The 25,870-nt window shown below is 41.2% G+C and overlaps 1 protein-coding gene across 1 annotated transcript in view; it reads right to left on the minus strand.

The window, feature by feature from the left end:
• Window positions 1-2,372: 2,372 nt before the first annotated feature.
• LOC124593808 (ras-related and estrogen-regulated growth inhibitor-like) overlaps window positions 2,373-25,870 on the minus strand; it is a 128,597-nt gene continuing 105,099 nt past the window's right edge. Inside the window, exons 4-6 of the mRNA XM_047132155.1 lie at window positions 20,617-20,693; window positions 10,790-10,966; window positions 2,373-2,429 (exon numbers count right to left, since the gene is read on the minus strand). Coding sequence (XP_046988111.1) covers window positions 2,373-2,429; window positions 10,790-10,966; window positions 20,617-20,693 — 311 coding nt within the window. The remainder of the gene's footprint in view (window positions 2,430-10,789; window positions 10,967-20,616; window positions 20,694-25,870) is intronic.

The following is a 25,870-nucleotide window of genomic DNA, read 5'->3' on the forward strand; positions in this document are numbered from 1 at the left end:
CCTCCAAATAACGACTCCACTGCTAACATCACACAGCTATAGATAGGTAACTAGACTTTTATAGCAGAGCGTACATATCTTCAAGTTACCATAAAGCTAGCGGACGAATCAAAATCGGTTTTCCTCTTCTTTCATGTTGCAAAATTATCCATAGTTAGAAACCATCACAACTGCACACAGCATAAAAACAATAAACGGCAACACTTACATTAAATTCAACTGCAAATAAGAATTGCACTAACAATCAAAACAACAGCTGGGCTCAAAGATGGCCAATAATTGGTCTTGGCTACAATAGGAATAGGTAATTTGACTACCTGGCATTTCAAAATTATCTGATCAACATTAACTGTTCTCTGCTCTGTTTTAGCTATCTGTATGGAAAAGTGTAGGTAACAGCAATTGTACTCAGTTTGAATAAATTGTCGAATTATGTTCCAACCTGTCAATCAAATACTTCACTCGTCAAAAAAGCAGATTTTTTAATGTTAAGAAACTTTTTGCAGTTGATCAGATAACCATTTCTTTCTTTCTTGTTTGGTTCATTACAAATGAGTTATTTCTCGGAACTGATAACATTCTACCCCTTTACTAGCTTTAATTCTGAAACTATTTCATAACTGTAAAGTTTATACCCGTAAATAAACAGTGACGTACAAATCTGTCAACAGCAGCGCCGTCTTGTCTTATCGCTGATTTCCGTCCAAGGAAAGAGGGATGTCAGAGAATATATAGTACTAGCTCTATGAACGTATAGATACTTTAAATACATCGTTGGCCTTGCTATCGATAATACGTATTCCTTTTTTGTCATATGATTGAAAATCAATATATCTTTCAATTCCACTACAAGGTAATTCTGAGGAAACCTTCGCGTGCTGCTTGATTTCCTCAGAATTCGATTTGTATTTATGAAGCCTACTTTCAATTCTATAATTCATATGGCGTACATTATAATGAGTAACTACTTTTTTTTAACGTTCTGTTTAGTGCGGTTTTGCGAACTTTAGTTTTATTCACTATTATAACAATTTACTATTTATTTAGTTTGCTTTTCAGTTTTTTTACATGGTATGCTTTATCATTCACGACTACTTTCCCTAGTACATTACTTCATAGGTTATAATTACCTCAGCCCCGTCACGCCTTTTTGCTTATATTTTAATTTACTTTATTGTTTTTATGAGTATCTTTTCTTTCAGGTTTGTTACGTACTGATTGATACGGCTCTATGTATTTATGCCTTTACTACATTATGTTAACATTTTCTACGAAGTGTACTGGACTTATGTACTGTTACTTAGCACATTCCCGTATTTATTTACAATTTCTTCTCATACTGCTTTATGCACTGATATGCAAACAATTAGCACTGTTTACCTGAGCCTGCTTGCTCTTTACGTGCTGTATGACTTTAACGCCCCCTCCCCCCTTCTACCCCTCCCCCCCTTCTTCCCTTTTCATTAGTCTTATTCTTTTTTAATCGCAGCTATTAACCATTTTATTGGCTGAATCAGGAATTGGTTGCTTGGTGCGGCTATGTGAACTCTCGTTCGCCCAGTAAGCGCCACCTACCGTAGTTTACTGATTGCCAGTGCCTGCACATTTTGGTCAGTCGGCTTATATCACTAACCTTGTATGTGCCATACTAAATGTCTGTTGGATCCAATATCAGGTGTGTTTTATTTTAAAGTTTTACGAATAAACCCTATAGTATTAGGCTGCTACCTTAACTATACATTTTAACTGTGGATATTTGTAGGTGACATGCACATTATACTAGACAAGAACCTTATGGTTCTAAAGTCCATTTTTGTTATATGCGATTCTACCAGTGTGTATGCTTCCTAAAACAATTTTTATTTGTTGTTTGTCGAATTTGCTTCCTTCTCAGATTGAGATTCGTAACTATATTATAATAATTTGTTCATATGTCCATTTTCCTTCCAAAGACGACAAATTTATATTTCTAGAAATTATTGTAAACGGTAAATAAAACTTTACTTCTGCTACTGGTAGGCTATTATTTTCCAATCTTATCAAGTAGTCGGAATGGACAGGGCACACGGTCATTGTAGAAGCGAATACGAGCAACTAATTACACAGACCGATTGCCGAAAATTACTTAAAATGTGATGACAGTTTATTCTGAAGAGTTTACAGTAGGCCTATATGTGAGTACGTGAAGTAGACTGTCGATGACGTGATATACGGCAGTCATATTCAGTTCAGCTGACGTGGACAGCTGGTAAGCGACAGGGCTGGAGAACCAAGCTTAGTGTTGGTGACCGAAACAACCACGGGCATCCAGTCACTAGCGATGGAGCATGAGCTCGAATTGGAAACCAATTCCTCAAAAAAGAAATCAGCAATCACACTTTAATCCAATTTGTATTTTTATTGCAGATCCATATTTCATCTATCCAGTGCTAAAAATACAAGGAAATATGCATGAACCATTAACTGGACAATGTATACTAAATCCACGTTTTATAAGAGTAATGACAACATATTAGGTAACGTACCGTTTAAATCGAGTCACATAGACTTATCAAGCTCGTCACAACACATGTTACTATTCGACTTTAACATGTACGTAGTCAGGTTCTAACTGAGGCTGTTGTTTACAGGGCAGCACAAGTAGGCAAAGCTTACGTCATACGAGTACAACCATGCCTTCTATTAACACTAACATGAACATATAATTAACAGTTCAGTTTATTGTACAAAATTGTTATTAAAATTTAAAAGAAGTGAACTGGCAGTTTTTCATCGGTGCTAGTGGTTGCTCTACCCTTATAAGGTAAGCTGTGGCTGCTGGTACTGCTTTGAAAGGAACAATCTCCGTTGGAGTCAGGCTATGTACATGTTAAAGTCATATAGTAACATGTCTTGTCACACGCTTAAGAAGTCTATATAAATCTACGTTGTCACTACTATTTTCAGTTACTGATTCGTGAATATTTTCTTGTATTTTTAGCACTGAGGATAGCTATTCAACAGCTGAAATCTACATGTTCAACAGAAGCACAGACAGAATTTGCGACTGATTGCTGAATTTCTTTTCCGTTTTTGAAATACACCACAGTTGCTGCGCACAACTCTCCCGATAGAATCAACCTTGAGTGAAAAACAATGGGTATGAAAATCGATGGTGTCATTTATAATGCAACCATGTGGACATTCATCTTAAGCGATTTTAGCGAAAGTAAAGCAAGGCTAAATCACGATAACCAACCGAAGATTTGAATCCTTATCCTCCCGAGTAACGAACCAGTGTCTTAATCATAAAGCATCGTATTCCTTAGTAATTCTCATTGCAAGCGAAGTTCATGCCGCAAGATGTTACCGCGTTAACCGTGCTAACCCCAGAAGTTAAGCTGGCCACGGTGGCCGAGCGGTTCTAGGCGCTTCAGTCTGGAACCGCGCGACTGCTACGGTCGCAGGTTCGAATCCTGCCTCGGGCGTGGATGTGTGAGATGTCCTTAGGTTAGTTAGGTTTAAGTAGTTCTAAGTTCTAGGGGACTGATGACCTCAGATGTTAAGTTCCATAGTGCTCAGAGCCATTTGAACCATTTTGAACCCAGAAGTTATGCGCTTTGTCAAATTGCATCTGGAGGGCTCCGGCGGATGAAGTGCAAGAGTACATCTTAAGAGGTCTGCTGGCTTTGGGTCTATTAAGATATCCCTGTGTCTCAATGATTTTGTAGATACATTCAGCAGAATATGTGGATACTGTCACCGAAATAAATCCTGAATATAGTTTGTGGCAAAGAAGTAATAAATTTAAACGTCGTGCACAATGCGGCAGCTTTTCACACATCTCAATGTTTATGATATTACGGTGCATTTAGTGGATGCTGCCTGCGAAATTTATAGCGAATACAGTTAGTAGCACAGGAGTAATACATTGAAATTACCGGTGAATAAATATAATGAAATGATGCAGCATATATTGACTACCTCAGGTTACCTTGGAGTCGACGTTAATGTGTACCAAGCCCCCATATGACGCAATGTTTCGGTCATATGTCTTGTCGTCACCATCAGGTGCAACTTGAATCACAGAACTGTCCAGTGTGGTTAGTTTGAATCACGATTGCGGTGTTGCTGGGTAACAACGAAGAGATAGGGATCGTTCCGTCACGAAATCAGTGCAGTGCACTCGGATGGGATTGTGGCTCTTATCACACCATCTGCTAGCCTCCTACGAATTTGTGTATATTTTTATCGGCGATCACACAGAATTCGCGAGAAGTGTGGCCACTATACCTGATAGCACGATAACAGTGACACCACATGGCATTTCGTGACACTCATTTCAAATGTGCTCTTGCAGTACGACAGTATCTGTAATCTCATATATAAGCTTAAAGGAAAAACAACATTCGCAAGGTATGTAAATACTTTCGTCCGTCGTTAAGATATGTGCATCTATTGCATAACCAATAACGGAGACGTTTGTATTTCATTTTTTACCTGAATTGGAGCATACAGCTCCATTGTGGAATACAATGGAGAACAGTAATTCTAGAAATTCAGTCTCTATTTCTCTCTCAGCACTTAAGTCTCGGCTTCAGAGTGAGTCGCTAACTAAAACGCTCACAGGAAATGCAACAGAAAAATCAATACAAGATATACATGGCCGCATAAATGTACGTGTACTAAAGTACAAAGTACTGCAACTATTATTAACAGCCGCGTTTGTGTGCCAAAAGAAACCTTCCAATTCAGATCTGGAACTCTAAGGAAGAGCGTTAACGTGAAGTAATAATTAAAAAATTGTTCGTAGCTGCGGTTTGTAGTCATACAAAACGTTTTGAAAGATAACATTGTCTTCTGTGACTGTTAAAACTATTTATGCATGACATCAAACAGTGAACGTGTGTAGTAGTCCCATGTTACTCGTATTTATGCGAATGATGCCAACAATTTCAAATATTTTTGAAAATAAGTGACATACTCTGAAGCACAAAATTTTCCCTGTACTCTACTCGCAAATGGATAACAGCCAGAACAGCAACAGTGAATTTTATTACGAGGAGCGTACAATAAGTAATGCAACATATCTTTTTCGCCAATTTCGCTTGACATATGTGGAATTTGTTGTGGGGTCATCGTGGAATATCCCCGTTTCAGCCCTGAAGGATGGGTGGCGGCAGTATCGTAGCTTTCAAAAGGGCTTTTGTAACTGAGGTGCGTTCCAAGCAAAAAAGAGCTGGCATTGACTTTCTTTTGGCGGAAAACCAGAGCACTCCAGTTATTCATACGCGCTTGCAGATTGTCAATGGAAACCAGGCAGTGAGCAAAGGAACGGTAAGTCGTTGGACGAGGCGTATGTCATCACTGCTACAAGGTCGCAACAAACTTGTCTTATCACCCATGTGCCGACGTTCACACGTAGCTATGACTCCTGCAATGTTGGAACGTGCGGACACTCTTATTCGAAGTGACCACAATCAAAGACCTCGCTGTACAATTGGATGTCTGTTGGAAGTGCTGACACAATCGTCCACTAATTGGGCTACTCACAGTTGTGTGCCAGGTGGTTTCCTCACCGCCTAACAGAGGATCATAAACAGCCATGAAGAACCATCTGTGCGAAATTGCTGGCGCTTTACGATGCTGATCGTGACAAGTTCTTGTCGAACATCGTCACAGGCGATGGAACGTGAGTTCGTCACTTCGAACCGGAAACAAAACGGCAATCCATGGAGTGGCATCACACCATCTCTCTTCCGAAGAAAAAGTTCAGAGTCACACCTTCAGCCAGTAAAGTTATAGCAACGGTCTTCTGGGATTCGAAATGGGTTAATCTGTTTGATGTCCTCGATCATGGTGCAACAGTGAACTCTGAAGTCCACTGAACTATACGCAGGATGTTGAATAAACGACTTTAGCGTGTTCGTAGACACAAAAATTGAAACGAACTTCTCTTTCTCAATGGCAGTGCAATGCCTTTGACAAGTCTGCAGCCTGAGAGAAGCTTGCAGAATTTCATTTTACTGTTCTTCCTCAACCACCCCCCCCCCCCCCCCCCCCCCACTATGGCCCGGATATCGCTCCTTCCGATATCCGTTTGCCCCAATGAAGGACGCACTCCGCGGGAATCAGAAAGTGGACGATGGGGAGGTTATTGTTGCAGCAAGACGTTGGCTCCGACTTTGACCAATAGAGCGGTACCATGAGGGCATAGAGGTCCTCTAGGTAAGGCGGCGTAAGGCCGTCGCATTGAACGGAGATGTTGAAAACGAGGTTTTGTAACCAAAAGAGAGGAAAATCATATGGGGTATTGGAATCCTGAATAAAACCAACCTGCTTTCAGGAAAAAAATGTGTTACATTACTTACTGAACGTCCCTCGTACTGTATGGCTATAACACTGAACAGCGACGTCCATCTTTTTCAAAATGTATAGCAGAAGATGTTGCCGCTATTTAAACTGTATATCTGTTGAAGACTATCATTTAAAGCTAACAGAAGAAAACTTGAAGTAAAAAAAATAAGTGAATTTATGGAGCTTCTGTAAAAAAGTGTAGTTTGGTATATTTATTATCAAAACTTACTTAGAATTTCTCCAACAAATCACTCTATAAACAGTACCTTAACGAAATGAAAAATCCCAATACGGCGATGTAACTCAAAGGTAAAAACTCTCTAATGTCCTACACTATGGAAGAGATAATATCCACAACAAAATTAGGCGAGCTAGCTCCAGACGAAGCCTCCGTCAAAGCAACAACATTATGCAGACAACAACTAATGCCAAGACAAGCTTTTAGTTTCGATGCATAAATTACAATCCGTCGCAAGCGTCTATTTTCATTCATATACAAGACACAGTATCGTGAAATCGGACTGGAACACCCTCTGTTTCTTCAATAAAAATGTTAAGCAGATATCGATAGAATTCGTAGATAAAATATTCTTGATTCCCCTGTTAAGCCGAATTAATTGCAAACGACGAGCTTTCGACCATAAAGGCCATTTTTCGTCAGAAGCTAATAAAACTAAATTTTGAAAATATACCAGTAATCGACTAGTGAACGTAGAAATAGCCGGAGAACATCGTATTGACAATCAATTCGTAAGTAATTTACAAATTATGTAGCACAGCCCTCATGATAAAAGAATACGACAATGCTACCAGTTCAACCTGTGTGTTGTATGGCAAACAGCAACTAGCTAGTTCAAATGTTCAAGTGTTTGTGAAAACGTATGGGACTTGACTGCTAAGGTCATCAGTCCCTAAGCCTACACACTACTTAACCTAAATTATCCTAAGGACAAACATACACACCCATGCCCGAGGGAGGACTCGAACCTCTGCCGGGACCTGCCGAACGAGCTAGTCTACTAGAACGACCATTAACAATACAGGAAAAACATTTTCATTGAGACTTATGTATCTCAGCTTTACGTTCTTCATCTTCCATCACGAACAATGAATTGCCAACCGATTTCAAATCTTCTGATAGGCATTACTTTAAGGACTCCACCCGGTGTTTCATTTGTACTGTATAGAACTATGCTGTTCATTGAAGTTTTTCATGCTGCACTTTGAAGTTATAAAAAGCTTTCAAGAATCACCCCTTCGTGCATTCCAGCCCCAACGTTATGGGGGAGATATAAAGTTGAATACAGGGTGCTTTAGCTGTCCTACCGATGGGTTTTATGCAATCCATAACACCTTCAAATATCACATGCAAGATTTGTATATTGTTTCGCTCGCTACGCGCAAACTATTAGTCCTATAGAAAAAAAAATGAACAGAACATTTTGGTTGTGGTATACGTTTACGTTAGAGGCCGTAGTTTCCGAATTATTCATGAAAAACGTACTAAAATGACCTTCAAATGTGTTTTTCTTGGATAACTATCGAACTGTGGACTCCAGCGAAAACGTATCCCGATACAAAATTTAACTACATTAAATTTTCTACAGAAATGTCCTGCTCATTTTTTATGTAGGACTTATACACTGAAGAGCCAAAGAAACTGATACACTTGCCTAATATCGTATAGGGCGCCCGCCAGCACGCGGAAGTACACAATACGACGTGGCATGGACCCGACTTATGTCTGAAGTAGTGCTAGAGGGAAGTGACGCCAAGAATCCTTAATGGCTGTCCACAGATCCGTAGGATCTTCACGATGGAGTGGAGATCTCTACTGAATAGCACGTTGCAAGGCATCCCAGGTATGCTCAATAATGTTCATGTCTGGGGAGTTTGGTGGCCAGTGGAAGTGTTTAATCTAAGAAGAGTGTTCCTGGAGCCACCATGAAGTAATTCTGAACGTGTGGAGTGTCACATTGTCCTGCTGGAATTGCTGAAGTCCGTCGGAAAGCACAATGGACATCAATGGATGCAGGAGATCAGACTGGATGTTTACGTACGTGTTACCTGTCAGAGTCGTATCTAGACGTGTCAGGGGTCCCATATCACTCTAACTGAACACGCCCCACACCATTACAGAGCCTCCACCAGCTTGAGCAGTCCCCTGCTGACATGCAGGGCCCATGGATTCATGAGGTTGTCTCCACACCTGTACACGTCCATCCCCTCGATACTATTTGAAATGAGACTCGTCAGACCAGGCAACATGTTTCTAGTCATGAACAGTCCAATATCGGTGTTAACGGGTCCAGGCGGGACGTAAAGCTTTGTGTTGTGCAGTCATCAAGGGTACACGAGTGGGCCTTCGGTTCCGAAAGTCAAAATCGATGATGTTTCGTTGAATGGTTCGCACGCTGACACTTGTCGATGGCCCAGCAATTCACGCACTTCTGTCACGTTGAACGATTCTCTTCAGTCGTCGTTGGTCTCATTCTTCCAGGATGTTTTTCCGGCTGCAGCAATGTCAGAGATTTGATGTTTTACCGGATTCCTGATATTCACGGTGCACTCGTGAAATGGTCGCATGGGAAAATCTCCGCTTGATCGCTACCTCGGGGATGCTGTGTCCCATCGCTCGTGCGCCGTGTATAAAACCACATTCAAAGTCAATTAAATATTGATAATCTGCCATTGTAGCACCAGTAACTGATCTAATAAATGCACTAGACACTACTTGTCTTATACAGACGTTGCCGACCGCAGCGCCGTATTCTGCCTGTTTACATATCTCTGTATTTTAATATGCATGCGTATACCAGTTTCTTTGGCGTTCCATTATAGTTTACACATTGTGAGCGTGAGAATTTGGAAATCTTGTGCCTGGTTTTCGAAGTTATTGCGGGTTGTGTAAAACCCACTGGTTGCGGCAGTTGAATCAACCTGTATTTGTCAGGATTGTTCCTGTTTCTCCAGAGCTCGCTTACATGTCACTAGTTTTTCTTTCCGCGCAAAAAGAACTCATAGGTGTGTCTTACCCTTCAGTAATTGTCTCAAGTGAGAAAACAGACATGTGCACTCCCTCCACCACTCCAACATCTGTCACGTGTTAGAATGACGTAGCTGTCAAGATTTGTCAAACTTGTGGTAATACTTGGTTTGAGCCAGGTCTCTGACAGAAGTATTTCTACATATACATTTATACTCCGCAAACCACCCAACGATGTGTGGTGGAGGGCACTTTACGTGCCACTGTCTTTACCTCCCTTTCCTGTTCCAGTCGCGTATGGTTCACAGGAAGAACGACTGCCGGAAAGCCTCCGTGCGCGCTCGAATTTCTCTAATTTTACATTCGTGATCTCCTCTGGAGGTATAAGTAAGAGGAAGCAATATATTCGATACCTCATCCAGAAACGTACCCTCTCGAAACCTGGACAGCAGGCTAAACCGCGATGCAGAGCGCCTCTCTTGCAGAGTCTGCCACTTGAGTTTGCTAAACATCTCCGTAACGCTATCACGCTTACCAGATAACCCTGTGACGAAACGCGCCGCTCTTCTTTGGATCTTCTCTATCTCCTCTGTCAACCCGACCCTGTACGGATCCCATACTGATGAGCAATACTCAAGTATAGGTCAAACGAGTGTTTTGTGAGCCACCTCCTTTGTTGATGGACTACATATTCTAAGGACTCTCCCAATGAATCTCAACCAGGCACCCGCCTTACCAACAATTATTTTTATATGATCATTCCACTTCAAATCGTTCCGCACGCATACTACCAGATATTTTACAGAAGTAACTGCTACCAGTGTTTGTGCCGCTATCATATAATCATACAATAAAGGATCATTCTTTCTATGTATTCGCAGTACATTACATTTGTCTATGTTAAGGGTCAGTTGCCACTCCCTGCACCAAGTGCCTATCCGCTGCAGATCTTCCTGCATTTCGCTGCAATTTTCTGCTGCAAATTTCATGGATTCCACTCAAGCACCCACCCACACTCTCATATTCAAGAATGTGCACACATCCATGTTTATTAACTATATGAAGGAATTATGGTAATACAAGTTCATAGGATTTCAAGTACTGTGTCAGTTCGAATAACACTATATTCGGTGTAAGGCTGCATCACCATAAAACACTAAAACACCTTTGCCAACGACGTTTCGACCGCCTTAGCAGTGGTCGTCTTCATACTGTCTTATTTCGGTTGCCAGGTGACTACTAACGTAAAATTCCCGGATGTCACTGCACAGTTTCAAATGAAGATTCCATAATTTGATGCCCGTATCCACATAACAACTGAAATAAATCTGCATATATTGCAGATCAACCGCGGATCTAGCGGAGAGTTATCCTGAAGAGGACTGCTGCAAAGACGGTAGAAACATCGATGGTGCGGTTGTTTCAGCGTTTTGTCCATCCAAAGTGGGCAATGTGAAGGCGGCTCACCTGCCTGAGGTGGTCGAGGTCGGCCTTGTTGGCGAGCAGGGCTGTGGGCTTGGCCGCCTGGCTCAGCTGCTGCAGCACCTGCAGGCTGTAGTCGAAGGAGCGCCGGTCCGTGATGGAGTAGACGAGCACGCACGCGTCCGACCACTCCACCTGCTCCGCGGGCAGCGGCCTCTCGTTCTGGAGCAACACGTGGCCATTAGTAGTGTAGGCAACCCGGGACGCAACGGTGACAACGGGTAAGAGAATGTACCTTCTCCTTGAACTCACGACAACATTGCGAAAGAAAGTGATACACATAGTCTGTAACGTAAGATCGTTGTCAGGTTAATCAGTAAAAAAAAAGTATTCGACAAGAAACTAAAACATATACAAACCCCATACATTAACAAAAGGAAGATGCAATTACATCCAGTCACCTGCAGCTTCGATAGCTGTTTGATAACTCCGAGGCATGCTTGAAACCAAGTTTTAGGCGTGTTCATCGGAGGTGAGGGTATCATCTGGAGTCCCCCAGGGAAGTGTGGTAGGTCCGCTGTTGTTTTCTATCTACGTAAATGATCTTTTGGATTGGGTGGATAGCAATGTGCGGCTATTTGCTGATGATGCTGTGGTGTACAGGAAGGTGTCGTCGTTGAGTGACTGTAGGAGGATACAAGATGACTTGGACAGGATTTGTGATTGGTGTAAAGAATGGCAGCTAACTCTAAGTATAGATAAATGTAAATTAATGCAGATGAATAGGAAAAAGAATCCCGTAATATTTGAATACTCCATTAGTAGTGTAGCGCTTGACACAGTCACGTCGATTAAATATTTAAGCGTAACATTGCAGAGCGATATGCAGTGGGACAAGCATGTAATGGCAGTTGTGGGGAAGGCAGATAGTCGTCTTCGGTTCATTGGTATAATTTTGGGAAGATGTGGTTCATCTGTAAAGGAGACCACTTATAAAACACTAATACGACGAGTACTGCTCGAGCGTTTGGGATCCCCATCAGGTCGGATTGAGGGAGGACATAGAAGCAATCCAGAGGCGGGCTGTTAGATTTGTTACTGGTAGGTTTGATCATCACGCGAGTGTTGCGGAAATGCTTCAGGAACTCGGGTGGGAGCCTCTAGAGGAAAGGAGGCGTTCTTTTCGTGAACCGCTACTGAGGAAATTTAGGGAACTAGCATTTGAGGCTGACTGCAGCACAATTTTACTACCCCCAACTTATATTTCGCGGAAAGACCACAGAGATAAGATAACAGAGATTTCGGCTCGTACAGAGGCATAAAGGCAGTCATTTTTCCCTCGTTCTGTTTGGGAGGGGAACAGGGAGAGAAGATGCTAGTTGTGGTACGAGGTACCCTCCAACACGCACCGTATGGTGGATTGCAGAGTATGCATGTAGATGTAGATGTAGATATTCATGGAAAATTGGAAATTTGCGGTAAGGTCTTATGGGACCAAAATGCTGAGGTCATCGGTTCCTAAGCCTACACACTGCTTAATAGAACTAAAAATAACTTACACTATGGACAAGACACACAGCCATGCCCGAGGGAGGACTCAAACATCCGTCGGGGGAAGCCGCACGAACCGCGACAAGGGGCCTGAGACCACGCGGCTACCCGCGTATTCATGTGCCGAATTTGCGTTGACAGCTATTTGAAAGTGAATACCTTTTTTCCTTGAAATTTCTTTTTGATGTAAGGCCGTACATTTGCAATAGAACTAACGTCAGGTGATTGTGACTTCCAAACCAGTACGTGCTATGATGTATCATGCAGTGTAACTTGCTGTGACAGTGTGTGAGAGAGAGAGACAAAGATATCGTTTATTACTCTGTGGCGGTCAGCGCTTACATAATTATTCTTAGGATATAGACTTATAGAGCTTTTGTTCTTGTTAAGAGTAATTTTACAAGAGAGAGTCATTCTTGTGATGTAAAAAATCGACGCCATTGCGAGATTTTGATTCACATTGTGAAATATATGTGTATATGGAAGGAAATCAGTTAATAGAACAATAAAATATTGTTCATTTCAAGAAGGTACGTGTTATTCTACAACCAGCGTATACTTCTATTGTGATTTAATAATAAATACCAGCTTGAGAACAGTTCCGACTGGAGCGTTCAGTTCTAGTGAAATAGTTCGATGCTTTTTTCGGAAAAGAAGCCACTTCATGGATCATTCAAATCCACAATTGTACCTGGACATTTCTCAGAACTGAAAGCAATCTGATTGTTATGCAACAGAGCCCCGAAGAATATTTCTCCGTACTTTGGTTACCACTTTCAACACGGTATCTGCAGTATCTGGAGCAGATTTCTACAACAGTGGAAGCGTGTAATCGCTATCAGTTTCACACATCGCCCTGTGTACGCTGTATGTATTTACCCACAACAGTGAACATAGTGTTGCTCACACACAAAGAAAGACAATACAAGGTGGTGTGGGAAACATTTCTGTATAAAGGTCCTGTAGAGCTAAACAATAATTAGCCTAGTAGTAGTAGTAAACAATTTTTTTTCTTCAAAGGAGCCTTTATTGTGCCACCATTCTCCTTTCTCCAGTAGCTGCAAAGCCTGTTGCGGTGCTTCAGATCATTGCCCTCCTGCAGTACCCATCTTCATTTTTGTGGATGACCCAACGTTTGGCAGTCGGCATCAAACATCTTTGACAAATATTGCACGTACAATAAACTCATGCGTTTTCGTGTGTATCTCACTCAAAAATTTAAAGTAAGCTCATGCTTCATGGATATAGCATGAAGGGCAAAGGTCCCCTCTGTTGGACTGTACAAGAACTAAGGCGCTATCTTTTACCATCTGTGTGTAATGTCGATCACACTCTTACTTAACAGACTGTAAAATAACCATGAATTAATAAATTATTAATCATATCATTTGCCCCATGGAGCATCTTTTCTACTTGGGTAAGCACTGGAATACAGTACAAAACAGAGACAAACAGCAGAAATATTCACAGAAAAATAATGAATTATATGTGTCCGCCTTCTTCTAAGAACACAGTTTTGTTTTATTGCCCGAACAGGTTTCATTACATTTGTGGCATCTTCACTCGATTTTCCTTTTACAGATTGTGAAATATACCAGGGTTGGAGCTTTCATAGTGGCAACTATTGATTTACAGCTCGTAAAAAATAGATACGTGTTTCAAAGTTTTACTGGCCTTCAAAGTAGTCACCAGCATTGTGTATAACACGTTGTCAGTGATGTGGAAGTCGTAGGATGCTCTTAGCAGTACCAGTTGTGTTGACAGTTCGAGCGGCGCGGTCTATTGCCCGACGAATTTGTAGCAGTTCTGAAGCGAATGCCGTGAACTGTTTTCTTCAGTTTAGAAATCGAGTTGAATTCACGAGGGCTTAAATCAGAGGAGTGCAGTAGGTGGTACAGCACTTAGCTGCCCTATCAGTCAAACAAATCAGTAACAGCTTGTACTGTACGTGCTTGAGCATTGTCCTGCAAAATGATGGTCAGGTCCCGCAGAAAGTGTCATCACTTCTGTCTCTAAGCTGGTCGTAGTTTGTGTTCCAAAAATGAACAGCATAGAAACAAAAGTGATGGCGCTATCTGCAGGACCTGACCGTCATTTTGCAGGACAGTGCTCAAGCAGGTACAGTACAAGCTATTACTGATTTGTTTGACTGATGGGGCTGCTAAGTGCTGTACCACCTACTGCACTCCCCTGAATTAAGCCCTCATGAGTTCAACTCGATTTCTAAACTGAAGGAACCACTTCACGGCATTCGCTTCAGAACTGCTACAAATTCGTCGGGAGATAGACCTTGCCTCTCGAACTGTCAACACAACTGGCACTGCTAAGAGTATCCTACGACTTCCACGTCGCTAATAACGGGTTATACACAATGCTGGTGACTACTTTGAAGGCCAGGAAAACTTTGAAACACGTATCTATTTTGTACGAGCTGTAAATAAATAGTTGTCACCATTAAAGTTCCAACCCTCGTATATTTATAAAATTTTATGTAGATTGGAATATGTTGACTTCAGATTTTCTGTTTAGATTACGCATGTGAGGTAAACTTTACCTTTTCGTTCATTGTGTGTGTTCTGTCGCTGTCTAACGAAATCAGAGACAAGTACACATTAATACAGACTGTTATTCGTAATACAGGGATGTTAAGGCAATATCTGTTGTAATATTTCTGCCTTTGCAGCCGTCATATTCAGCTGGACGAAGCTCTTCTTAGAGCAGTTGAGAAGGCAGCAGTGGAAAGATGACGTAATGTGGTGTGAGATACCGGTGACAGATGTTTTATTCGGTGTATGTATCGCGAGAAAGGCGGTCTGTCTTCTCCGCGATTGGCTGCTGTTTTCGGAAGCAGTGCGCCAAAATGATAGAATTCTGTTACTAATATTAGAAAAACTAAACAGGGAATTTACTTGAATTTGATAAAAGAGTACCTGTCAATACCAGGCTAGCATTCCATTATTTCAAAAGTGTTGGTTACCAGCACAATAATAAACAATTGCGTACTGAAAAGGCAAACGAAGCACTTCGAGAGATGTTCGGGTCGAGTCTATACCTTGTATATTTGTAAAAGCTTTTGCTTTTGTTTCCTTGTACACATTGGTGAACTGTGACTGTAATTTCACTGCAAGCTCATATGCATATTTTATTATACATTCTACGTTGCAGAGGGACAATTAGCATTCATTTGTCTGTTTTGTTTACAGTTGCTGGCCTAGAAGTTTGAATTTATTCAGTTGTATTTTCATTTTGTGTGTGTATGTGTGTGTGTGTGTGTGTGTGTGTGTGTGTGTGTGTATGCGTGCGCGCGTGTGTGTATGTATGTATGTGTATGTGCATGTTTACGCGTTTATTGCGTGTTGCTTAAACTGCTGAATAATGTTCTGTTGCAGAGTTGTTTGGTCACTGTCTAGTGTTTTGAAATGCATAATATTTGAATGTGGAAATTATGTTTTGTAGTCAACAGTTGCACTTTAGCTTCTTGTGCCCTAGGCTCCGGAGGTATCGGAGGTATATTTATACGCCATTAGAGTAGTGATTTCAATGAGCCGGCCTATAAATGTGAAGTGTGGGCCTCGTTTTCCAATGTATTTAAAAATTCTTGTAAGAAGGCTGACTAATTCAATTTATTATTACTTTCTGCAGCCATGGGAGCAATGCCTAAATTCCATTACGATATAGAATGTAGGCAGCTGGGAGCATACGAATAAAGATTACACAAAAGATTATAAAATATGAAATACAAGTTAGTAGAATCTTATAGAAGGGAATTAGGATTATATTAATAAACACTTTCAGTATCTGATGCATCTAAGTAATTCGCATCTGTTTACAAATACACCTGCGACATGACATGAAATAATCAGTGACCTAAACAAAAAAGCAGTATCAGTTTGGAAGTTGACCCTGTGCTCTTTGAATTTATTTTGACCTTTTACGTCCGTATCTCATTGTCATATTTCACTCAAGTGCACCATGTCCACCATCCTAGAAGTTTCAGACTGACTTAACCGTTCTAATCTAGCTCACTAAATACTCGCCAAGCCTTAGAGCGTGCTGGAGAATGACAGGAGAGATTGAACTAATGGAGTCGACCATTGGAGTTATGATTCTTCTCACTCGTCTGACTCGACCCGCAAAGGATTTTTTTCCAGAGGCATTAATGAATATTTCGGAAGAATTTGGGGTAGATGATACATCAAGAAAGGTGAACAAAAAAACTCTCACCAACACAGCGTCAAAAATAAAAATTATGGGTGAGATTTCAGAACCCTTTACAATTAGAATGGGTGTAAGACAAGGAGATGGACTATCCCCGCTCCTTTTCAACTGCGTCTTGGAAAACGTCATTCATTCGAAAATGGAGAAAGTTGTTAGCCCAAGAAGAAACAAATGAAGAGCGGTTCGCACTTGGTCCTAAGAACAAAGGGGTGTACATTGACTGCTTGGCCTTTGCGGATGACCTGGCCATTTTCGCTAACAACATAGAGTCAGCGGTCAACAATATCAATAGGCTGTCAGAAATTGCTGAAAAAGTTGGACTCTAGGTCTCTAATCAAAAGACAAAATATGTGACGAGCATCTGTGATGGAACTGAATGGATGATCAGCAATCTGGGGAAAATCGGACGAGTTAAGTATTTCAGGTATCTCGGTGAAGTCATACAAGAGAATGTATTAGAAGAAGAAGCAGTTAATGTCAGGATGAGGAAGTTAGACCAGGCATACCAACTGACAAAGAATACCTATAGCAAAAAGTCTATGACTGTAGGGTCCAAGTTCCGACATTATAATACAGTTGTAAAACCTGAGGGCTTATATGCGTCCGAGGTTTTGACCATGCGTAGACAAGGTCAAGCTGAGCGGCTAGAAGAGCGAGAGCGTAGGACATTAAGTAAAATCCTAGGTAATAGATGGGTTGCGGGACAATGGCGAATGAGAGCAAATGAGGACTTGTACAGCAAGATAGAACCTATCACAGCATCCATTAAGAAGAGACGATTGTTATTTTACGGCCGTCTCATGAGGATGGACGGTGACTGACTAAGATAAAGAATATGGATTTTTCATCCAATCTAAGAAAACAAGACCGAGATGGTTCGAAGAATGTGAAAAAGATCTTAGGCAGATTGGTATCTCAGAGAGAGAAATTTTTGACAGGAACAAATTAAGAAGATTGGTGAACAACTACCAAGGTTTTAAAATGACATAAACGTCCAAAAGACCGAGAGGACCTTTGTCCGAAGAACATAAACAGGCACTTCTTGGTGGGCTCAGAAGATATTGGCAGGAAGTGAAAGCTGGAACAAGAACAAGACCTAGGGAGTAAAATGTTACCACTCAGTCCATAGAGGCTCAACTCGAAATTTAAAAAAAAGAAGAAAAAAACCTTACACCCTCCGTCGTCAATTATTTGTTGGATATATTCCAATCTCTGTCTTCCCCTACAGTTTCTACTCTCTACAGCGGCCTCTAGTGCAATAGAGATTATTTCCTGATGATTTAAAACATCTATTATTCTATCCCTTCTTCTTATCAGTGTTTTCCATACGTTCCTTTCTTCGTCAATTATGCGAAGAACCCCGTAATTCCTTGTTTTATTAGTTCACCTAATTTTCAACATTCTTCTGTAACACCAGATCGCAAACCCGTCGACTCTCTTCTGGCTTTCCCACTATCAGTGATTCACTACCATACAATGCGTGCCCGGAATATACATTTTCAGAAATTTCTTCGTCAAATTAAGTCCTACGTTTGATATCAGCAGAAGTCTCTTGGCCGCAAATTCTCTCTTTTCCTAAGTTGATCTGCTTGTTATGTCTTCCTTGCTTTGTGCGTCATCGGTTATTTTGCTTCCAAGGTAACAGAATTCCTTAAATTCATCTACATCTTGGACTCCAGTTTTGATATTAAGAGGGCGGTTTAAAAAGTTCTCGGAACGGAATAGAAAAAAATGTACTTACTTCACTGAAACTTTTTTTTATATTTTAATGTAGTCTCCTTGTAGATTCCTACACTTGGTCCAACGATGTTACAGTGCCTTGATGCCATCTCGAAAATGAGTTTCCTCCAGGCCCGCAAAGTAGTTGTCCGCTCCGACTATCAATTGCTCCCATTATCAAGCGCAAAGTCAGAACTGCCTCTGTGGTACCTTCAACTTTCCTAATGGCAGACTGAGCCTCAAATTTCTTTTGCATTCTTCTGCATATTATTCTTGTCTGCAGCTTGGATGCATGAGCCGTTAAGTTGATTGTGGGATGGGTTTCGCACTTACCTTCCCTTGCTATCTTCGGAATTGTATGGATGATGCTTAACCGAAAGTCACATGGTACATCGCCAATCTCATACATTCAACACACGAACGCGAATAATCGTTTTGTTGCCACTCCACCCAATGATTTTAGAAATTCTCATCGAATGTCATCCACCCCTCTGCCTTAGTTGATGTTAAGCCGTCTAAAGCTCTTGTAAATTCTGACTAATACTGGATCCCCTATCTCTTCCCAGTCGACTCCTGTTTCTGCTTGCATCACGCCATCAAGGAAGTACTGACCCTCATAGAGGCCTTAATGTACTGTTTCCCCCTACCCGCTCTCACTTCTCTGCGTTTAACGGTGGGATTTCCATTGCACTCTTAATGTTACCACCCTTGCTTTTAACTTCCTTTTCGATATGCTGAGTCAGTCCTCCCGACGCTCGTTTCTCTTTTGATTCCTTCACATCTTTGCTGCACTGATTTCGCCTTGGCCGCACTGCACTTCTTATTTGTTTCACTCCTACGGGATTTATATTGCTGTATTTCTGTCTCTCGTTGAACATTTTTGTACTTACTTCTTTTAATTATCAACTGCACAAAGAAATAAATATTAACAAGCAGAAATTTTGGACAGATGTACATATCCATCTGTCTTACTCAGACATGAGCTAAAGGGTTATCCATGCTGCAGGATGTTGTTAGCTTATGGTTAGTACTCAGTCAAATATTCACGAAGGAAACCACATTGAAAATAGGAAAATCTAACAAATAGAAAGCAATACGCGAATACTAAGAACATGAAAAGGCTTTGCAAGTAATATCGAGCGCTTTTATCCGACCAAAAACAGCACACTCCTGCAAGCATAGCGGTCGTGCTCTCAAGAGGGAGTAACACAGACTGAAATTCTTGAAACGTATGAGTATACCCGAGGAAAGTTTAGAATAAACAGACCTCCCAAAATCTTTGCGTTATTCTTAAAAAGGAACTGTACCAAATTACCCGCACACTAAAGTCGAACTAATGTAACAAAGTGCTTTGTCCATGATGGTAGGGTAATGCGCACAGAAGCGTTCGAATCACAAAACCCCGACGAACAATGCATGACATATTTGTGCGATAATGCGTTCGCCTCGCGCCAGTGGCGGGGGAGAAGACACGTTGCCAACTAGGCACTTGTGCCTCGTGAAACGAGACTACCGACCCCCCTTCTACTGAACAGCAGCTTTGGTTTTGGCACAAGCTATCTAAAGGTTAGGTTAGCACTACAAAGCTACGACTCTATCAAGGTCTCTGAAAAGGCTAGAGCAGATTTCAAATTACTCATATCCTCCCATCTACTCTCTTTCTCAAACACATACTCACATACAGCACACATACACACACACACACACACACACACAAACAACACATACACACACACACACATGCATGCAAACACACACATACACACGCGGGGAAAATAGAACCGAGCGAGGTGGCGCAGTGGTTAGCACAGTGGACTCGGATTCGGGAGGACGACGGTTCAATCCCGCGTCCGGCCATCCTGATTTAGGTTTTCCGTGATTTCTCTAAAGCGCACCAGGCAAATGCCTGGATGGTTCCTATGAAAGGGAAGGCCGACTGCCTTCCCCGTCCTTCCCTAATCCGATGAGACCGATGGCGTCGTAGTTTGGTCTCTTCTCCCCTCACCCCCCCCCCCCCCCAAAAAGAAAAAAAGGGAAAATAGATATATGAATTCAGACGCACTCTCCTTTGCCAGAGGCTATATTTGGATGTGGCAGCGAAGATGCATACAAGAAAGCCATCGCTGTCAGCACGTTAAGGAACAAGTTGCGCTGAAAAACTATGAAACGGGTCCTACTGACCACTCTTCAATCTGAAGCAATGGAAGAATGTATACGGCTGTGTTACTGAGGCAATGTTGATCTAAGCTTACGGATACGGAGAGGTAAAAAACAAAAATTTATATGTACAGCACAATGTCAAATAATGAATTCAACATGAAATCACCGTACACGTGCGTCTGGCAACGTGTGTGTACTGCATGCTGAGGCAACGCTTTACGTACCGACTCTCCAGAGACGTCCACTATTTCTACGTCTACTGGCCCATTGTTCACGTTCACGGTCTGCCGGTACAGTAGATCTGGAAAGAAGTATTACACACAAGTCAGAGCTGTTCCTTCTCAAAGACAGCTAAATAGAAGCAGAGTAGCTTCTTGAGATGAATGGTACAAGAAAATGCGCAGTCACCTGTTCCTGTAGAACAAAAGGAAATCAGTAATGAGTTCTGAACTCTCGTCAGACAATCCTCCTAGACGTGAGGCATTAACTATATCTGAAAAGTGTGTTTCCAGAGAGCTTTTTCCCAAGAAACAAAAACCCATGAAATGCAAATTTTACATAACGTACTTAGTTTTCCTTCATGAAGTGCAATTTTTGTCACATAACTCCATTTTTACGTTCTAAATGTAGACTTAACAAACAGAAAACTTCTGGTCGTTAGAATGTGATCGATAATGCACTTTGGGACTGAAAATAACTGAGTTTGCAGCAAAATCACTGATATTATCTACAGAAATAAGTACAATTTTTATGTTTTTACCGTAAAAAGTCAAATATCATTTACATCACTCCAAACATTAATTACATTATTGAATTTAGGAAAAATAGTATTTAAAATAGGCTGAAAATACGGAGAAAAGGTTTTAAATTTCATAAACGAGTTAGCACAGTGTGGATCAGTTATTTAAAAGTTGATTTACAACATCAAGTCTTTTCTGCTTAAGGTTTCTTCCGCGTGGCTACACAGTAGCTGCAAGGAGTTATTATCTTTTACCACTTTTTAACGTTGTGTGGTTATATAGTGCAAGTAAATCAAAATAATATTCTTTGCAAGAGCTCGAGATCTCACGTATCAGCATGAAGTGTTTCTATTGGCTGTTTAGAAACGCGACAGTTTAGAAATACAACGCAAAAAAGAGATACTTCACTTTACACACAACACTGATTTTCTGATACAGCTTTGAACAGGATAATCTCCGCACCGACAAAAAGAAAAAAAAAGGAAGAAGTAGCAAGATGGGAAAACGTCTTAACAACGTTTTGTAATTTTAAACGTAATATTAGTCTGAGCTAGAGATACATGACGTAATATTAGTCTGAGCTTTAGACACATCACGTTGAAAATAATCTCTTCAGTTCATCCTCATGCTCTGGAGAACAGTGGAGCCCATTTGGAAATTGTTCTCCTGGAAAATACCATGAGCAGTGAGGAAGACAACTGCTTTAAACGATGGTAGTGAACGACACTAACTGAAACATGTTCTATAAATTTACAGAACCATCAAACAAGCACAGGTCCCAAGAGGGCACAGTCCATTTCCCAATGAGCACAGTACTTACTGCTATCATTAGTGACGGTCTCCTCGTCTGAGTAATAAGGCTAGGTCGACGTGAAGGAACTGCCGCTAGGCGTCAGAATTAAACTCTACGTGGGTGATAAAGCATATACTATTTTTTTTTAAACAGCTGTAATAAAAATTATATGCCACCGCACAGCAATTCGTCTCGCTGGGGAATGCAGTACCTAGCGTTTCCAAAGTGTGTGGCGACGGCAATATTATAATTGGTCTACAAGCAACGAACGTCTGAAGGCCAATGTCATCTATCGAAAATTTCAATTTAACTCTGTACTAATCAGTATTTGTTTTATACAGAGTGAACATTAATAAAACCGACAAACTGCAGGGGCAGATTCTTGACTACATCAGATCCACGTCACAACAGATGTTCGAAGTGCCCTCATAAGATGCAGTGCACGCGGTTGTCACGCAGGTTATACATAATTGTACTTCGACTTACACCATGTCGGCGGACCATTTGCCTGGGGCTTGTACTCGGGTTAGTATCACAACTCTTTAGAACCTGGTTCTCCGGCTGGTCCCGGCGGAGGTTCGAGTCCTCCCTCGGGCATGGGTGTGTGTGTTTGTCCTTAGGGTAGTTTAGGTTACGTAGTGTGTGAGCTTAGGGACTGATGACCTTAGCAGTTAAGTCCCATAAGATTTCACACACATTTGAACATTTACTGGTCCTCCACATCTGGTGTACTCGAAGTCTGCCGCCTCCTTACACGATAGTCTGAAAGGACCCATTATCACATAAACGCCCAAAAACGGCTTGAAATGTTATATGATGTGGTTGATGTCTATGAGGGTACTTGATTTGGTATAGCCGTGCTGCCTCTCGACCGCTTCCATCAGCTTCGTCATACACAAACACTATATAGGCTTGTTACCTGTGTGAACATCGGATCATTCTGCTGCTTACAGTACGCTGATCAATTAAACAGCCTGCGACACACGTGGAATACACGGCAAGTGCGTAGCGTCGCAAGTTTGTTCCGAGCTCACGTTTGTTTAAGGATAGCTAGCTGCATGTAACTTCGGGCGCTGACATCCGTCGGCCTAACTGGGAGACACGCGCATCTGTCACTACCTGCCGTGGGTCCAACGTCTCTTATTGGACGCGTAGATTCACCACCTATAAGAACCTAAATAAATGATATTAAATATTATTCAATCATGTTCAAAATCGGTACCCTACCTTTTGAGCTTTTGACATTCAGGAGAAGATTATATCCAAATTTCAGTTTTATAACTATCATAGTTTCAGAGATAAAAAGGAATTGCTAAAAAAGCAAAAAACCGACACTTAGGAAACTAAATTCAGTTAGGAACTCGCATTTTCATATTGAAACTTTAATTATTTTTCGTTTTTGTAATATAGAAATCAGACAAAATTATTATTGATGTCTAAAATTGTTGTGGGAGTATATGTGAGTGAATGAGAGTGTGTACGTGGGACATTCGTCAAATTTTAATGTTGAATTATATACCATCTTAAGTAACCTGCAAGAGTTACGCAAGCCTGTCGTGGGAAAACGTTCATGGAGCATTTAGCCACTTTGATGACGACGTATGTCTACGTGTGATTGCTATTGTAACAGAGCAGCCAGAAAGTCAGCTGGAGTGTTATCTATATCCAAAGGATATTTCCAGATTTATTGCATTTTCGTTTTCGTTTATTAAACATTATCTTAATATTTGTATATCAGAATGACGTAGATGCGTGTGTATGTAAGGATTGGCGCAGGCCAGTTTTCGCGCGAGTATGATCATGAGCGACCATTCCGATTCGCAGCGAGTATGGTCAGCCAATCATAATTGAGACGGTTCCCGCTCGTTACCTGATAGTTATACTGGGAGTGAGGTCACAAAAGGGAGTCTCATGCTAGCTTTGAACGCGGACGGTCATGTTACTAGTGTGAGTCAAAATAATGTGTAAAATGAAGGAATATTGATTTCCTCGCGTTTTATACGTGTCGTGACTAACGCTGATGTAGTTGCAGACAGTTTTGTGAAGTTTTGAAGTTTTAGAACTGCATTGTTGGAATGATATTCGCTTCTGAAAATTTGGCCTTCGCAGTATCCATGTGGCATGTTTCAGTATTCAACCACTGAGCTTTTTTGGCGAGCCATTTCTTTTTTGAAATCTACCAGAAGGACCCAATGTAATAACTCATGTTAGTGGTGGAATCATTGACAGTGGAAACGTTGTTTAACTCGGATCGGATTTCGACAGGTTTCTGGCTGCTGTGCATGCAAAATGAGTGTATGAATTGTGAACTTGACGACAATAACCATTAGTTTAAATGTGAACTGAATATTACCGTTTCTTTGGTTATAATAACAAATAAAATTTTTTGTGTGGAAATTTCGGACAGTATTTTCCAGAGGCCAATACATTATCTTACCGGCCCATAAGTTTTTATTGACAGTTTTTCTACAGAACTTTACTTCATTACTAGAGTCGCGCGGCCTCAGTAATTGTAGATATCAGATGGCGTTTCTTATCAACGCTGCTTTTACATCATCTTCTAAGTATCTACAATGCCGAGTGAAGGGTCATCGAGCAGACGCCGTTCTGAGGTAGGTGAATTTCTAATTTGCAGCCTGCACAGTACTCGTAATTTCAAACCAACGCTACACCGCAAGTGGTCAAAGGAACTTTCATCCGTTAGTGCTACAGTGCTACCGTGGCAACGGTTGCATTTCCGGACTCATGACCATAGGACATTTTTTCCTCCATTTTCAGTCAAGAATCCATCCCTGTATTTTGTCGCTTTTATTAGTGTTGAACTTGTATAAATAGCGGACGGATTTAATGTATATTGCCCAGACCAGATTATTTGAATGAATCTATTGTTAATACTGATTGGAACATTAAAAGGACAGATTTAGAAGGTACAGTGCTTTTAATACCTATTTTCAAGGAAACAGTCAAAGTCACGATCTTCATGAAGTACGTTGTATTTCTAGGTATTTAGAGGAAGTATGAGTGGCAAAGTGAAATTTTAGTTTATTACACTCTGTGCAAGATTTTTTATTTAATATGAAGAATATTATGTGAAATTAGAAAAGAATATTCGTTTGTTGGAACATACAAATACCCTCTGAAATTCAGATTTTAGATTTTGGTACATAGGAGAGAAGTTAATTTAAAATGAAGTCACTTGTATATTTAGGACCACAAATAGAGAATGTTAACCACTATCCACTGCGTATATGCCAGTATTTGTGTATTAGGCCCTAATGATGGACGTTTCACTTGGCGCAAAACTTTATTACTATTCGGGGGCTCAGAAATGGGAGTCTAGAACAGTTAGATGCAAGTTGCCCGTTACTCCAACACCCATAACAGTAAAACTCCACGCTGGCAACCATGCAGGATTTACTGGCAGCGGAGTAATATCAGAAAGACTTCGATTGACAGAGCGCGAGTGGTGCAGTCAGCGGCAGTGCGACATCTACAACCTGAGATGCTGGGTGCTGTTGCAGCTCACCTCCCATGCCATCTGCTGCGGCGCTTGGAAGCTTTGGGTGGGCTGCGTGAGACCGGTGTTCCAGACAGTGGTCCTTGGTTCGACTGCGGAAACTTCAAGGTGGCACAGGTGGTAAGCTTAGACAATTTGATTTGCCTGGAGCTGGGAATTTTGAATCTGATGACTTCGTGTCGAAACAGGTAACCAAAGAGTTGTTGTTGTTGTTGTTGTGGTCTTCAGTCCTGAGACTGGTTTGATGCAGCTCTCCATGCTACTCTATCCTGTGCAAGCTTTTTCATCTCCCAGTACCTACTGCAACCTACATCCTTCTGAATCTGCTTAGTGTATTCATCTCTTGGTCTCCCTCTACGATTTTTACCCTCCACGCTCCCCTCCAATACTAAATTGGTGATCCCTTGATGCCTCAGAACATGTCCTAC

The sequence above is a fragment of the Schistocerca americana genome, chromosome 2 (assembly GCF_021461395.2).
Source record: "Schistocerca americana isolate TAMUIC-IGC-003095 chromosome 2, iqSchAmer2.1, whole genome shotgun sequence".
NCBI lineage: Eukaryota > Metazoa > Arthropoda > Insecta > Orthoptera > Acrididae > Schistocerca > Schistocerca americana.